At 36.9% G+C, this 16,577-nt stretch overlaps 1 protein-coding gene across 3 annotated transcripts; it reads right to left on the minus strand.

Annotated features, from left to right (window-relative positions):
• Positions 1 to 9,975: 9,975 nt before the first annotated feature.
• LOC147603878 (uncharacterized) lies at positions 9,976 to 11,391 on the minus strand. Of its 3 annotated transcripts, XR_015265559.1 has the most exons (4): positions 11,209 to 11,391; positions 11,019 to 11,092; positions 10,809 to 10,885; positions 9,976 to 10,547 (listed from the first exon to the last, which is right to left on the minus strand). XR_015265559.1 is itself a non-coding variant. In XM_086796210.1 (3 exons), exons 1-2 carry the CDS (start codon positions 11,317 to 11,319, stop codon positions 11,027 to 11,029), a joined length of 177 nt encoding a protein of 58 aa, XP_086652336.1. In that variant the 5' UTR covers positions 11,320 to 11,390; the 3' UTR covers positions 10,743 to 10,885; positions 11,019 to 11,026. The 3 variants fall into 3 exon arrangements, 2 of the variants coding, with proteins under 2 accessions (XP_086652336.1, XP_086652335.1); XM_086796210.1 differs by lacking the exon at positions 9,976 to 10,547 and having other exon boundaries at positions 10,743 to 10,885; positions 11,209 to 11,390; XM_086796209.1 differs by lacking the exon at positions 9,976 to 10,547 and having other exon boundaries at positions 10,743 to 11,092; positions 11,209 to 11,387.
• Between the last annotated feature and the right edge of the window lie 5,186 nt (positions 11,392 to 16,577).

Consider the following 16,577-nt stretch of genomic DNA (forward strand, 5'->3'; position numbering starts at 1 on the left):
GACCAATTTAATGGCATTAAATAATCTTGTCCATAAAGTACCTTAAATTGACTCATCCCTATGCTTCCGATGATTAGATGCATTGTAAGCAAATTCTACCAAATGTAGATAATTCATCCATCTTTTGGGTTCTCACTTGAAGAATATCTTCGATTACCTAGTTCACCCTCTCTGTCTGGCCACATCAGTCTCTAGATGATGAAGCAGTACTAAGATCTAGAGAGGTTTCCACAGGTTCAAAGAATGCAGTGCAAAAAGAAGATGTGAACTTCACATCTTGATCATTGACAATCCGTTTGGGTAATCCATGGAGTTTGAATATTCCCTTCAAAAAGAAATATCAAGAGTGTAATAAGTCATTTTCATTGGAATCAAATGACCTTTATCAAGTGACCTACTACAACTGGAACTATATCTGCATTAACTAAAGGCATCAAGTAATGAAATCCATCCTTGTACAACACTTCCATTTTATTTGTGCAATACATAACGGATGCAACTTTCTCGGCATTTTTTATCCTTTTAGCTAGCAAACATGCTACTTTCGTGGAATTTTTGTCCTTTTGATCTTGATCTTCTTTTATTCTTTTGGCCTTGACAAACATATTTTAGTACATCCTTTTTAAGTCCAAGCCAAAAGAAACTCTTCTTTACATCCATGAAAGTCTTCACATATCCAAGGTGTCCTACTATAGAGCTATCATGAGCTTCATTTAAAATTCTATTTGTGAGATCTTTACCTTTAGGAATACACAATGGATTATTGAAGTACAAGCATTTATTCTCTAATCTGAATCCTTGAACTTTCTTTACTTCATGTGACATCTTGCTTAAGAAATGCAATAGACGAGCCAAAGAATTTATGTGATCCAATCTTCTCCATAATCTCAACAATGAGTAAAGGATTTGAAATTAATGTTACTGCGCGAGTAAGGAAGCCTTCCTGTTAAACATTTGCAACCATATTCTCTTTGCATGATCTACACTTGATATCGAAATCAAACTCTTAAAGTGTTTGCATACATCTTCTTTGCCTTATGTTAAGATTATTTTGGGTTAAAAAAACCACTTTCTAAAACAAACATAACCAAAAAGATAGGGTTGTCAAAGCTTCAAGGTATGCAATATTGCAAGTATCTTAAGATCATGGACATCATACTTCCTTTCATGAGGTCGTAATTTTCAAAGACTCATAAGGGAAATCCTTATTTCATTAGGATTCATCCAACAACAAATCCACTGGCATCAATAATAATGACTTCAAAGGGCTTCTTGAACTTTTGTAAACTTAGCACCAAATTACTCACTAAATCAACCTTCAGCTTATCAAAGGTACTATGACACATTGCAAACCATTGGAATGGAATATCCTTCTTAAGAAGTGTTGTCAAGAAAGCTTGGTAAATTGAGGAAAAAAGATCTAATACCACCCTATCAAACCTATGAGTCCTCTGACTTATTTTATCGTCTTTGGTTTTGGCTAATCATCAATACAGCTTGTACCTTGGTGGGATCAATTGATATACCATGTTTTGGCACTATAATCCCTAGTTATTCAATCCAGTTGAAAATGATAATATCCTGACCACCACCAATCAATCTTTGTAAATATCTAAGCTCCATGCAAACGGTCTAACAGTTTTTTTTATCTTGGGAATAGGACATTAATGCTTAATAGTAAGATAATTCAACCCTCGATAGTCAATAGATAATGTGAGAGTCCCATCCTTCTTGTTCTAGAAAAGAATTGGTGCACTCTAAGGGGATACGCTGGGCCAAACAAAGCCTTGCTCTCCAAAAGTTATCTAAATTATTCCTTGGGCTCAATTGCCTCTGGAATGGCCATCTTATAAGCTATTTTCACTATTGGTTGGGGGCTCCGAGGACCAACTCTAACCTCACGAGTCAAGGGTATTTCAATCAAATTCTCAAGAAATATGTAAGCATACTCACTTAGCCCTTCTAGATCCTTCGTATATATGACTTTATGCCTATAGGATTGAGCTTAACAACATAAATTGCTTGCTTCTTCCTGAGTACCTCAATAATTAGATACCCTTACAAGTTACAGGGGAGCTCTAGTTACTCCAATCCCTTCCACCTTGTGTAAGAGAATACAACGCGTAGTGTATACAAGATAACACTCACAAGAAGTAGGATCTTTCACAGCACAAATTTCTCAATAAGAGAGATAGAGAGGAATATTATATTATTGAAGTGATACAATAGATGGCAAATCCCCACAGACATGTGATCATGTGAAGGGAGCTTTGATGGCTGATTTGGAATTGTTAAGATGGATGCCATATGCTAGTAAAAACTAGGGAGTAAACTCAAAGTGATTATTGATAAAGTGTGTGGAGAAGGGATTGGTGGCTATGTATCTTTATAGGCCTATATGCACGAGGTGGTCATAGTAGATGGAGGCTATATGCTAGTAGAAACTAGGGAGTAAACTCAAAGTGATTACTGAGAAAGTGTCTGGAGAAGGGACTCGTGGCTGTGTATCTTTATAGGCCTATATACACAACGTGGCCATAACATGACCATGTAGGTCAGTGGTCATAGTAGTCAATGCCACCATCCTCGGTGTAGACTCAACCTATAAAGATGTAACAAAGACTGTATAGGGCCGTGGTCATACTTGGTGCCAACGTCCTCAATGTAGACTCGGCCTATAAAGATGTACCAGCCACTATATCATTCCCACCACGGCCATCCGGTCTCATCTTGGACCCCATTCAAGCCCCATAATGGGTGTCCAAGAGTAAAGTCTACCTACTCCATATGTGGACCATTATAAGATAACGGTCCAATGTAACATGTAGCCTATTTAGTAGTGTGCCAAATCTAATCCAAGATATCTCTAAACCATCTGGCCTCATAGGCCACCTTCTCATGTGAATATCTCTAAACCATCTGGCCTCATAGGCCACCTTCTCATGTGAATATGAGGATTCCAAGTGCCCATGATGCTCAACCGTGGCTACTTTTCATAATGGGGGTTGTATGAACATGAGCTAGCTAATGCCAGAACAATATAATATGAGAGTAGAGCATTGATATCCAACACCTTCTTGATTGTTGTGGACTAAGATCGTATGCCTCTAGTAGTAATGAGATCTGGGAGTGGAAGGAGTTGGGAAGGTAATAGCAACATAGGTATTTGGGCAATCCTTCATCAAATATCCTAGTTTCTGGTCTCTAAAAAACACTCACTCTTGAGCTGAAAGCTGAAATTATAGATCTAATGGCATTCTAGGGAAATAATGTTGGCATCTATTGGGCCCACTAGCTTCTGATACTTGGCCCTGATCATGTCCCCTATTTCTCTTTGACTTTGACATACCAAAATTAGATGAAGCTCTTTGGGGGAGGGGGTAAAAGGGCATTTGATGGGCCATCTCCTTAGGAAAGTTTTGTGCAAAATCTTCAACCATCCTAACTACTTCAGCTATAGATGAGGGCTTTATGTTCTTCAATAATATGTCCAAGGGAGGATCGGATCTTTTGATAGGGTCTCATCATCCATTGTAGAAGCATACAGAACTAGACTTACGCAATATCGGTGATATGCCTCAATAGGTTTGCCAACCCAAGATAGTGCTAGAAACTCATTCATCTTCTCTTCTTGAAATCCACGAGACAACCCTTTGATGAAGATAAGTCTTCATGTCTTTCCATCTCAACTAGTTGTAGTTTATATGGTTAGATTCAATGTGGTTTCTTGAGCTATTCTGGGCTACACAAGTAATATTCAATTTGGTAAGAGCCATCTTGTGCTTCTATCATTGTACCTTGCAATATCAAATTACTCATCTATAGAATCTGTCCAATTACACACTACCTATTTCAAGTTGTTACCCTCACCTTGGAATGGTTTTGACTGAGATCTATGGAGTGCCTCCTTAACATCATTATCCAATTCAACACTACCTCTTTGAGGTTTTTACCCTCACCTTGGAACGGTTTTGATTGGTTGAACTTTGAACTATAGTGAGGTTATGACAATAATAACCCATGTTTCACTTATATATAGTGCCCACTGCTGCTATAAATATGAGCTCTATGGAGTGCCTCCTTAAAATCATTATCTAATGCCTCAATTTTGGGTACAATGTTTTGAGCTTGACAGCCACACCTCATGATTCTTCTGAACAAAAAGGCTTTTGTTGAATGAAAATATTGGCAATGACGACTATATAAGTGGAAAATTATTTCTTTATTTCCTCAAAATATTCACTGCATTGCCAAGAAAAGATCCTAATCTTGGGCTCCAAAAAGATGAAAACGGTGATATTGGCCTATAATTATAAACTTTCTACGAGGGAGAGGGCGATACACACTAAGATGATTTAGCTTAGCTAAATTTCATCTATAAGGTAAAAAGGCTTATGCCACGAATTTTGTACTCTTTTACAAAATCTAAACTCTCCATAATCATGGCCAAGTTTAAATTAGAGGCATAGAATGGAAGATAATCTATGTCTATCACCAAAATAAACTTTTCTTTGTCCTTGTCCCACCGATGATGCCATAAATATTGACTGATAAAGCTTTCTAAAATAATATTCTCGACAACCCAGATAGAAATTTGCAGCTTACTGCTCAAATGCTCAAAGGTAACTCAGATCGCTCTAATAAGTTCTAAGCCATATTGTACTTTAATTCTTCAAAACATTACTTGAAATAAAAGAAAAGATTCAAACAAAGGACAATAAAATATGTATTTTATTCCAAAAAGTTTTATTTTAAGTACATCAACGAAAGAGGTCATCAACAACCAAGCCTAGCTCTCATGGAGTGACCATGTGTGAAGAGACACTCCATAGTAAACTTGATTAGATGCTTGGCTGTAGTCGAGATTCTATGTCAAGGAATATAATGTCTAACTATTCTATACATCAATCTATGAGCTTTAAGATCTATACATCAATTGATGAGATCTAGAATCTCATTGAAAGCAATCTGTAACATCCAATCGAATTAGGATTATTCCAAGGGCAATGTTCTATGACAATGGCTCATCCTGGTTATAGGTAGCCTTGATCCATTGACTCATACCACCAGTACCTTCGATCGACAACTGTCATAATGTAAAGGCTCTCAAAGTGTTGGGCTAAGGTAACCCTATCTACACAACTAGATAAAGAGATAAGGTGCTCAAATACGAAGGCTATCATGTCATTCTCCATAGATAGCTCGGTGTTTCCAGATAGGTAGGGTCTCACTGTTGCTCCATCTAAATGAGAAATCCAGAAAAAAACTATAAGTTTTAGTTTAAGAGAGTGCACCATACGATAAAAATTAAATCAAAACTTTGTCTCTCTAGAAATAGGCTTTCCTTTGGAGAGATTGACTTAATTTAACCATATTTGATACAACTTGATTTTCTAGAGTCATCCTATCCTTAATTCTACTTACTTAGAAGGTCACTTCACTTTCTTTCTCTAGAATTCTCCTTCTAAAGTTTTCTATGTCTATAATCCTTTGTAAGAATTTAAAAATGAATTTCAAATTTAAATTCTAACAATTTTCCTTGGGCAAGATCGACAATTCCAATTCAAGATCAATGATCCAACAATGTATTCATGGTGGTAGTTACTTTATGTACTTTTCGAGTATTATAGGAGTCTTTACTCTATTTTACATCCTCTTATTAGAAAAGAATATTTGACTAGTAGTGTACAATCCAGGGTATCAAACATTATATCATGCTATTTTTATACACATTACCGGCTTGTAGTAGTAGACACACATTGTCATGTCACTTTATTTTATACCTTATTACATGGGTCTCTACTTATACACATCAAACATATTTCTCCTCATACAAGGCTACATAAAGAGATAAGAGTATATACTATAAGAAAAAGTACTCTCATACTGTAACGTATAATGTTCGGTCCATAGTGTGAACCCAATTATATAAGCTGGTGCTATAACTATGCCATATTGTAGTAATCTAAATATGACTGTCATATAGCTTGTCATCCACAGACGACATATCAACCATAATCTCACCAACCGTGCCAGTGGCATAAGTGTGGCTGCTATCACCTATGCGGATCATCAATGTCTATAGCACTAGTTGAGCTCAATATCTCAACAATTATGATGTTATTCTTAGATGCCTTATTCTGCGTCAAATGAATTTAATTCACAACTAGGAATCACAACTGAGACAGAGATGACATCTATCTCCACCAGGAAGATGGCACTATCAAGGTGAACTTAAAAAGCCATTCCTATAGAGATGTGACCAGGACGCCTATCAACATAGGGTCGAACATGACAACATACTCTACAAGCTTAAACTTATGTCAAGTGAATGGACATAGCTGTAAAAGATATGAGCAAGATGAGGAAACTTCCTGAAATCGGCCTCTGATAGAAACCAGAGTGCGGTAGACTAGCAGTCACCCGTCCACTTGTAGTCTAGATGTGAAAACAAAACAGATTGGAGCTAGAGTGCCCAAATCTGAAAACAAAGCGACACCTGTTGGCCCCAAAGCTTGGCGCCCCTTGCGGTATTTCTTTATTAAATTCCAAAAAAAAAATATGAATGGCTGAGTACAACAAAAATCAGCCAAGAGTTTACACCTGTATGTCCAATCTGACGGCCCACAATACCTCTTAGCACAGAGGATCTATGCACACAGATCTGTGTTCCACAATAACACACTGTGCCTCCCTCTGATCAGCCAAGAGCACTAAGCAGGGCAGCCATGAGCATACATCTGGAATAACTCAAGTGCTTGATACAACATCTCAGCTCATACATACATATGTTATCCAAACTCTGTCTCAACCCTTGTCAATCTGCCATACCCCTCCTCTCACAAGGGGCCAGATAACTCATATCTGCAACAGACATCAAGCAGTAGAAAGAGAGATAGATGAACAGAAGCGGAGCTTACCAAATTCAGCTCGTGAAACAGCACTGGAGAAAGCAACGGTACCAATCTGTACTTGCAGGTACTTGTTCCCACAACCCTGCTTCACACATGTGTTTGTACTTGTCTGTACCCTCCTCCTTGTGTTCACTTCTATGCTGTCTTTGAAAGTACAGATCTAAAAAACAGCACTGTACTTGTCTGTACTTGACTATACTTGCTTGTACTTGCTTGTACTTGACGGTACGGGCTGTTTCTGCAGAAAACCTGAAGTAGTCACCTGCTGATTTGCTGCTGGTCACCTGCGCCGTCTGCAACAGTATTGCCCAACACCTGTACTTGCCCCAAAACTGACCGTACAGTGTACTTGCAAAAAGTACAGAGCTGTACTTGCAGTCGTATAGCCTGTACAGCCTGAATTCAACAGTCGCAGCCGCCTATATCTGTCCCACAGCTCTGCGCCTCTCTATCCACAGCAGTACCTGCTGTTCGTACAGCACTGTACGATTGTTGTACGGCCTGCTTCAGCACACAGCTCACAGAAAACAGCAGCAACAACCCTAATCAGCAGTCGACCTGAGTTTTCTCAGCTTTTCCACGCATGTGAGCCCACTTTTGCTCCACGACTCTCAAAAGGGAAGAGAGAAGAGAGAAACACACACTCCAAAAGTGGAGTGGCCCTCCTCCCCAAAATAATCCCTAGGGCCCCAAACTTTAAAAGTCCCTAGGGGCCACTAAGGCCTAGGGGCAAACTTTAATAAACATTAAAGTTTAATGTTCTAGTTCCCCCCCTTCACACCTAGGGATGTCCACACATCTTAAACTCTGTCCGGGCACCCCCGCCCATGTGAATCATAAAATATTCTGACTCTGCAACCACCATGCCCACACTTGTGCTGTTCCATTTTCACAGGGCCATGACACTTCCATTGCTTCACTATTAGACCCTGAAAAGGAGAAAATTTGGATGCACATGTTGGCTACAATGAATGCATATCCTAGAACCATGGGAACTTAGTTCTAAGACAAAGATGGTAATGGCATTGTTCTTATCACAACCATATCTACCGTACTCGCAAAACCAAAAGGGGTTGAACTGCTTGAAAACCACGAAGAAACAATTCCTACGAAATGTAGTGTCATACCACTCACAGGCTTTAGTGCAAGCCTCGGGCAAAGCTATAACTCAGGATTGATGATGAGGACGAGAATGTGTTAGAAGAACACCAAGTACTCTTCATAGAATTCCTTGAAAGTAGAGAAGCATCTCTGAGGAAGCTAAAAAAACCAACACATGTCAAAACGAGAGACTCGCCTAGCCTTAAGGATGAAGAGCATTATTTGCATTATGTTAAAGACTTGAGAGCTGCTAAGGAGTTCTGTTCCAACTGGCAAGATCTAATGAAAAAACCAAGTCATAATATTTTTAAAATAGATCTTGAGTTTGTTAAACCTTTAGAAAAGAGAATCACATTGATTCGACCGTAATTTGACTCCAAAAAGGCTTCTAAGTTTAAATGTTTAAGATGAAACAAAGTTATACACGAGGGACAAATCAAGAGAGATCGCAAGAAAAGAGTTACAATGATAATGACCAAGAAAAGGATTGGAGACAAGTCCCCTCACATTACAAGAACTACAAGATTAAGAACAAAAAGATGTGGGCACCAACAACAAAAAGAGAGAAACAAAAAGAAATAGGGGTATCTTATGATGGACCAAAAGATGCCAAACAAATTGATCTAGCATTACCAAGGAAAGAGCCCAAAAAGATTTAATTCTCTACTAACTTAACCCCCGAGTATAGAGATTGAATTAACAAAGTTACTCAAGGAGTACAAAGATATATTCACTTGGAGTCGATCTTAAGGGAGTCTACGGTATGTTAGCATACGATTCCACTAGTGGTGGACAGTGCAAGGCCAGTTATACAAAAGCCTTACATGTAATCCAAGACCAAGGAAAAAGTTGATAGACTTATCTCACTAAGTTTTATATATGAGATTGAGCAAACAAACTAGGCATCACCAGTGGTCATAGTACCAAAAAAGAATATCAAGATTCTCGTATGCATAAACTTGAAAAAGGTAACTGCAACCACAGTGAGAGATCATTACCCACTAAAAGGGTAGCAAAAAAAGAAGCATACAACTTCTTAGATGGATTTTCAAAATACAACCGAGTATCTACAGATCCCAAAGACTAACATAAGATCACCCCCTTGTGTAATTAGAATGATGTCTTGTGTGGTTAAAAGTTCATACTTCTTGCAAGTGTCAACATGCGTCTCCATGACTATAGTGCCTTGCACAATGTGCTAGTTTTGGGTTAAAATTCCCCAACATGTTTTCAACTTAGTGGTCCAAGAAGGAGATGTGCATTGCAAAACCTTGCCATCCAACACCTTGTGTCTAAATTCCCCACCTAGTTGAGTCTGTCCAAACCATCCACTTAATTTAAGTCACGCAAGTTGGCGAGAGGCGTGCCAAAAGGATAGATAATGAAATACGTCACACAACCTTTAATGAGCGTCTACCATCCTATTCTTGCTCCTCGAAACACCAAGTGCAAAGTTGATGTTCAACCGGTGAAAAGGATCAAATCTTTGCCAACTAAGTGAATGAGTTTAAACCAAGATGGGAATGCTCCTCAATCTTGAAACATTCTTTCCCATTCATGTAAGAAATCCTTTTAAGTTTATTCAAGATAGAGACACACTCTTTCCCATTCAATTAAAACACAATATCACCTTGCTGGGGATGAACCTTGAATCTTCAACACCCTCAAAATTACGACGTAGTTATGAAAGTTTTCTTAAGCTTCCTCTAGTCCTCTAATTATGAATGCACCTTGAATATGTGTGGCAAATGAGGTAATTTACTTGTCCTCAACAACTCAGTTCCGTAGACAAATAAATAAGTTCTTACCGGTTGAAAAGATTATCTTGGAAATCCTTTGTTTTAAGAAAAGGAAATTGGCAACATCTTTAGAAACTAATCAAATCTTTTGTGAATACCAATTACATATATTTACTTATTTATTTATTTACTTGCATCTACATTTACATTTACATATAATATATCAATGGTAGAAACATAAAATATATATCTTTGGCCCATACAAAACATCTATAAAAGGACTACAAACAAATTGCTGTGACAAGTTGTTCATAAGAACAGCAGCATTCCCATCGAAGCCATGACTGCCACCATGAAAAGAAAAGGTATCCACTCTGATACGACAAGTCATTACTACTGTCATTACTACTCTGATCCCCAGCTGTGTAGCTCAATCAATTGTTCCTACCCTCAAGGTGGGTGCCCAAGTTTTGAACCCCCGCTCTATCACTACTGTATAATAGATTATACTCTTAGAAGAATTCTTGTCAAATACCATACCAAAAAGACATGCCTGCACATCTTCTAATACATACCACAACCTGTTGGACTGCTTTGTAATCCCAAATATGAGCATCAGGCAGACCGAAAAAGCGTCCGGTTATTGACAAGCTACTACATATTGGCCTTAAATCATCTAAACACTCTCAGCTAACATCCACTGCAATCCAACAACTTTTCATTTCTATTTGATCCAACCCAATTTGTCCATTTGGATACAAACATCATGCTGAGTTGCACATTCAAATGACATCTTCATCATATCCAAACAAACATATTAATAGCCTCTTAATCGAAAAACAGCCAAACATACAAAATCATTAAAATTGATATCATGGTGCAGTGCACATTCGGAAGGCATCTCAATCATATGCAAACACATGATTAAATGGCCTCTTAATCAACAATAAACAGTAGAACATACAAAATCAGTCAAGTGGCATCTCAATCATACATGATTAATTGGCATTTTACTGAAAAAAGAGCCAAACATACAAAATTATGGAGATGTTACCACATGAGCAAGACTGATTAGGGTTTCGCAAAACCCATTCTGTTTAATTAGCGTTCGATCTCCCCGGATTTCTTGAGCTTGATTACAATTAGAGTTTAGGGTAAGGTTAGGGTTAGAATTATGAGACTAGGGTTAAAAGCCTCAAAGTTCTTGACTTTCCTAGGGTGACGACTGGCAACAGAATTAGTGCAAGGGTTAAAGTTTGAGCACCTGCAGAATCAGCTACCGTTTGCAGGCGTGGCTTCAGCATCATTGTCACCGGCTCCATCCATCGGAGGAATAGTCTGCGGAGACAATCCAGTTCAGAGAAAAGCAGACAAATGCAAAGAAACCGACCCTAACCCTAACCCTAACCCGAATCTTGTCGGAGATAATGATGGTGATTGTGTAGGCATAATACCAGGTCAGGCTTGAAGATGTTGTGGACGATGGAGGCGCCAATAAGCAGGGAGGAGAGGCACACCACGAAGGAAAAGCTCATGGAAGGAGTGCCTGTTAGAGGCTTGGCCATTTTCTCTCCGTCTCTCTTTCTCGATACGAACTTCCAAAGCTCTAATGGTGTCTAAGAGGGGTTCAGACGAGTCCGCCCGCCGCCCAAGATGGACAATGTGAACGCATAATACATGGCATTAACGAGGTATGTTATCTCAAATATTGTAGTTTGGAAGTGTTTTTCCTCTCATCACAGCTTTGTAATCTAAGGATTCCATTAATGGAAAATAAAAGTGCACATACAGATAATATATGTGTACATGTGTGTGTGTGTATACATATATATAACCACACCACTTCCACTCCAAAAATTACTAGACCTAAGAAACGTGCGCTTCCTTGGAAGAATACTTTTGTTCTTGTAAATAGAATACCATAGATTTTGTGATTTTGATTTGTGTAATTGGATTTACATAGTATGTTGTATTTCAATGCAACGTTTGATTTGTGTACTTGGATTCTCTTTGTAAGATAAAATGGTGTGGCTAAGAGGAGGCATAAAACATCAATGCACAATACCATATACACCTTAGCAAAACGGTGTGGCTGAGAGGAAGAGAAAAACTCTCATGGAGATGGCACATTGCATGCTTTTATGTTTAAAAAAATAAAAATGTATGCTTATGTGGAGAAAACGATTGGAGAAAATAAATGCTTTAGAAATCAGCCCATACTGGCTAAAAACCAACTCGAATTTTAGCCCACAGATCAACCTATTGTGATGAGGCAATTATGGATGATGCAATGGATGAGGAAAGGTTAGTCATAAAGTCATCCAAGAGTATGCCAAAATGGCTGGTGCAGACATTATGGGACCACAAATTAGCTAGTCCTTTACCTAGCATAACACATGGAGGTTCTTATTATGTATCTTATTCTTTTGTGGATGATGCTCTCATTGCCATTATATGCAATTAATAGGAACTTTTTTCCTTTGAGGAAGCACAAGAAAATGATTATTGGGTGTAGGCCATCACGGATGAGTATGAGTAATTCCTAAAAAATGACACTTGTATTTAGCAGATTTTGCTTATGATAAAATGCCATTGGTACAAAGTGGGTTTATAAGCTTAAGTGTAAAGCTAATGGTAGCATTCAGTCCACAAGCAACACTGAGTGTTCAATCACAGCAACACTGAGTGTTCAGTCTTGCATATAATAAGCTAAGGGACTAAGTGTTCAATGTAAAGCTTAGGCACAAAAGCACAAGACCATAAGAGCACTTAATCTATTATAAGGGGGGTGATGTTCAACTTCATGATTTTAGTGATTCTTATCAGGCTATATGTTATGACACGTGAGTATCCACTAGTTTGCTTATACCTTGGTGGTTCATGTATATCATGGCTTAGCTAACAAGAAACAACCAACAGTGCCCACTTTGAGCTGTGAAGTTGAGTACATGGAAGCTTTAACTTGGTGATTCGTATATATCATGGCTCAGCAAGAAGTAGCCATGACAGTGGACACTTTAAGTTGTGAAGCTGAGTATGGGGAAGCTTTTACAGCAATGGTGGAGTGTGTATGGCTCAGACACCTTTTAGCAAATCTTGGTGTTGGACAATCCCCCATCTCCATCTTCACTACTGACAGCAGCCAAAGTGCATTGGCAATGTGAGGAATCCAATGTTTTATGCTTGCACAAAGCACATTGAGGTGCATTATCATTATGTCAAGGAGAGGCTCATTGCAGGAGACATTAGTATAGCTTATGTCTCTTACACACGACAATGTGATAGATATGTTTACAAAGCCTCGCTCTCTCACGTGAGAGAAATTTGAAGCTTTTCACAAAGTTTTGGGCTTATTTGGGGATTGATAAGCCACATGATCCCTATACATGCTCACATCATCACTATAGGGGGGATTTGTAGCCATTTACATAGTAGTGATATGTGGATAATAATGGATCAAGACACTTTTTCCCACTTCAGGAGGTTTTTCTCCCCAAGCATCTGTACATACTTTTATGAGTGCGCATGACCTTATCATGCCACTTCACTTATACTTCACTCATTCTCATCAATCTACTTTGAGTGTTGTGCTTTCATCTATCTCTCCTCGCTTGCTACTTCTATGTGTGTGTTGCTACATTGATCTCCATTCCAACACTGTTGGTGTGAAGAAGAAGATGCACATAAACCCATTTTTTTATGCACGTTTAAGCTTCAATTGTCCAAGTTCCCTAATGTTTTATGATGCCATTGGTGCATAAAAATTTGTTACTAGAGATGGGGGGATATCTTGGAAAAAATGAGTGCGGTTCCCTAATTTGACATGATGGTAGATTTCTTCTGACATTGGGCTTTCGCGTCTTGCTAAAGATGGATCCACCTTGTCGACGAACTCTAGACTGCCATTTTGAGTTGTCCTCCTTATGTCTTCCACATTGGCTCTTCTATTAGTTTTACTTGTTTGTATCTTTTTTCTTTCTTTATCTTTTTTGTTTCCTGTCTTTTTGTTGTTTTGTTTTTGTTGTTAAATTTAAGTTTTTCTATTATTGCCAAGTATATGTTTTTATACAATTAATAGCAGGTGCTACGTTACATATGTACAAGTGAGGTTCAAGGATTTTTTTGCAAGCTCAATGTGCAAAAGCGAAAAATCTCTTGCCCATCCATGAGGATGAAATCTTTGATTTCACCACAGTTGGTTTTTCATTGGTGCACTTGATTAAGCCATTATGGGGCATTTGAGCATAAAAAAGGCCTTATAAGGATCCCTAATTTTAAGGAATTAAGACTAATTTTATTGAGGCTTAAGGAGACAAAGCTCATAATGAAGCCTACTTTTGGGCCGGGATCTCTCTAATTTTCAAACTAGGATTCTCTTTCTAGCTATTAAAACCCCTACTAGCATAATCGCTAATATCTATGCTTTCAATCTTATTTACTCCACTTTAATAGTCATATTTCAAATTCCCCCCACATTCCATATCATCAAAACCATTTCTTTCACTCATTACTATTATTCATCACGTTTCCCACCAACCTATGCAGAGTAAGATACTCTCTCTCCCTTTTTCCCAAGCTCTCCTCTCCTATTGCGAATACAATAGGTCTACCTCTCTCTCTCTCTCTCTCTCTCTCTCTCTCTCTCTTCCCCAAGCTCCCATTGTGATACAATCCGACATCCCTATTGTGAATACTATAGGACAGCCCGGAGTCACTTTAGAATAGTCTCTTCCATTTTTCAAATGGCACACAGAGAAATTTCAGATTTAACAAGAGTGCGGAAGGTGGACTTGCATGTTCGTATATTGAATGAATATGCACCAATAAAAAAAGAACGTCTGAATGCACAGGGGAAGCATGCATGAAGACAAGAAGGTCGGCGGACTAATGTGGATCTTTGGGTTGATGGATATTTATATCCTAACAATCCTTCTTCACATTGTCCACCCTTCACTGATCTCCCTAGTTTGTTAGAGAGGGTGAGAATGGGCTGCTTGGGTATTGCAAAAGGTTAAGCATGAGTGATGCATGGAGAGTCCAATTTCTCCACTCACAAATACAAAGCTTACAAAGCACTTTGAGTAGAGTGCAACATGCACTATAAGATGCACAAAATAATATTGTAGAGCTCGAGAAAAGAGACAAAGAGAAAGAGGCTCGCGTTATGAAGCTACAAGACACAATCTCTCGAATGAAGATCACCCCCATGGGAGAAAGAGAGCGAAAGAGGACAATCAATAACATTCAAAAACTTGTAGTTGGTGATGGTGCTCGCAAGCGAAGAATCCATGCAACAAGGTTTATTTTTTGTTCTTTGTCTATTATTGTGCAAATCTAAACTGGTCACATCTTCTTTCCTCTAAACTAACCTCTAAACTCACGAAAGAGTTTGGTCTTGGTCATAGTCTGATTCAAGGTTCGAGTCTAATAAGATTTTTCTTAAACTATCTTTCTCGAAAAGGTTTGATAATTCAGTTACTATTTTACAGAATTTCTTTCTTTGAATCTTCACTTAACTGATTTCTAAATTAGTTACGAATTCCAATGTGAGGAATAAATTAATCATTTATTTGAATAGTTCGATCTCGATAGATTTCCTGAATTTTCTTTTTACAATCCGTGTGAGTATAAAACGATAGAAATTTCTCTCTTAGAGTATTTAATTATTCATTTATCAATTTCTCATAGAATTTAAACATATAATTTAAGAGAATTCTAATTTTGATATAAAAATTCTTTATGCATCTATTTATGCATAAAAATCAACTTCAATGGGAATAACACTTTTAAAAAAAACCTTTTATGCATCTATTTATGCATAAAATCAATTTTAATAGGAATAACACTTTTAAAATAAAAAGAATTTCTTTATGCATCTATTTATGCATAAAATCAATTTTAATAGGAATAACACTTTTAAAATAAAAAAATTCTTTATACATCTATTTATACATAAAATCAATTTTAATAGGAATAACACTTTTAAAATAAAAATAATTTCTTTATGCATAAAAATAAAATTTTACAAGAATAACACTTTTATAATAAAAATTTTCTTTATGCATCTTTCTATGCATAAAAATCAATTTTAATGAGAATAACACTTTTATAATTTAAAAAAAATCTATTATGCATCTTTCTAAGCATAAAATTAAATTTAATGAGAATAACACTTTTATAATAAAAAATTTCCATTATGCATCTTTTTATGCATAAAAATTAAATTTAATGAGAATAACACTTTTATAATTAAAAAAAATAGATTATGCATCCTATGCATAGAAATTAAATTCAATAAAAATAACACTTTTATAATAAAAATTTCCATTATGTATCTTTCTATGCATAGAAATTAAATTTAATGAGAATAACACTTTTATAATAAAAAAATTCCATTGTGCATCTTTCTATGCATAGAAATTAAATTTAATAAAAATAACACTTTTATAATAGAAAAATTTCCATTATGCATCTTTCTAAGCATAAAAATTAAATTTAATGAGAATAACACTTTTATAATAAAAAAATTTCATTATGGATCTTTCTATGCATAGAAATCAATTTTAATAATTAATGTCAGTTATATCCATGCATATTCATAGATGAATATGTCCATGGAGTAATTAGAATATTTCTTTTAGATGCAAAAATGGTGGGAATTACTCTTTTGGAATAACATAAAAATAAACTTTCTTTTTCACAAAATTTTAAAAAATTTTGTCATAACCTCCTTTGTATAGCTGACCATTTCTCATTTTTCTCATTCTTTAATTGACTTAAATTAACCCAAATTAGATGTATAGGACTCTAATCTACACAATTT

This window comes from Cibotium barometz, chromosome 63 (assembly GCF_041138505.1).
Source record: "Cibotium barometz isolate CiBa-2024 chromosome 63, ASM4113850v1, whole genome shotgun sequence".
NCBI lineage: Eukaryota > Viridiplantae > Streptophyta > Polypodiopsida > Cyatheales > Cibotiaceae > Cibotium > Cibotium barometz.

Excerpts from the sequence above, each read along its gene's own strand:
- LOC147603878 (XM_086796210.1), bottom strand. The coding sequence starts at position 11,319 with ATGGCCAAGCCTCTAACAGGCACTCCTTCCATGAGCTTTTCCTTCGTG. Across the intron at positions 11,093-11,208 it reads ACATCTTCAAGCCTGACCTG|ACTATTCCTCCGATGGATGG; the intron begins GTATTATGCCTA and ends TTGTCTCCGCAG.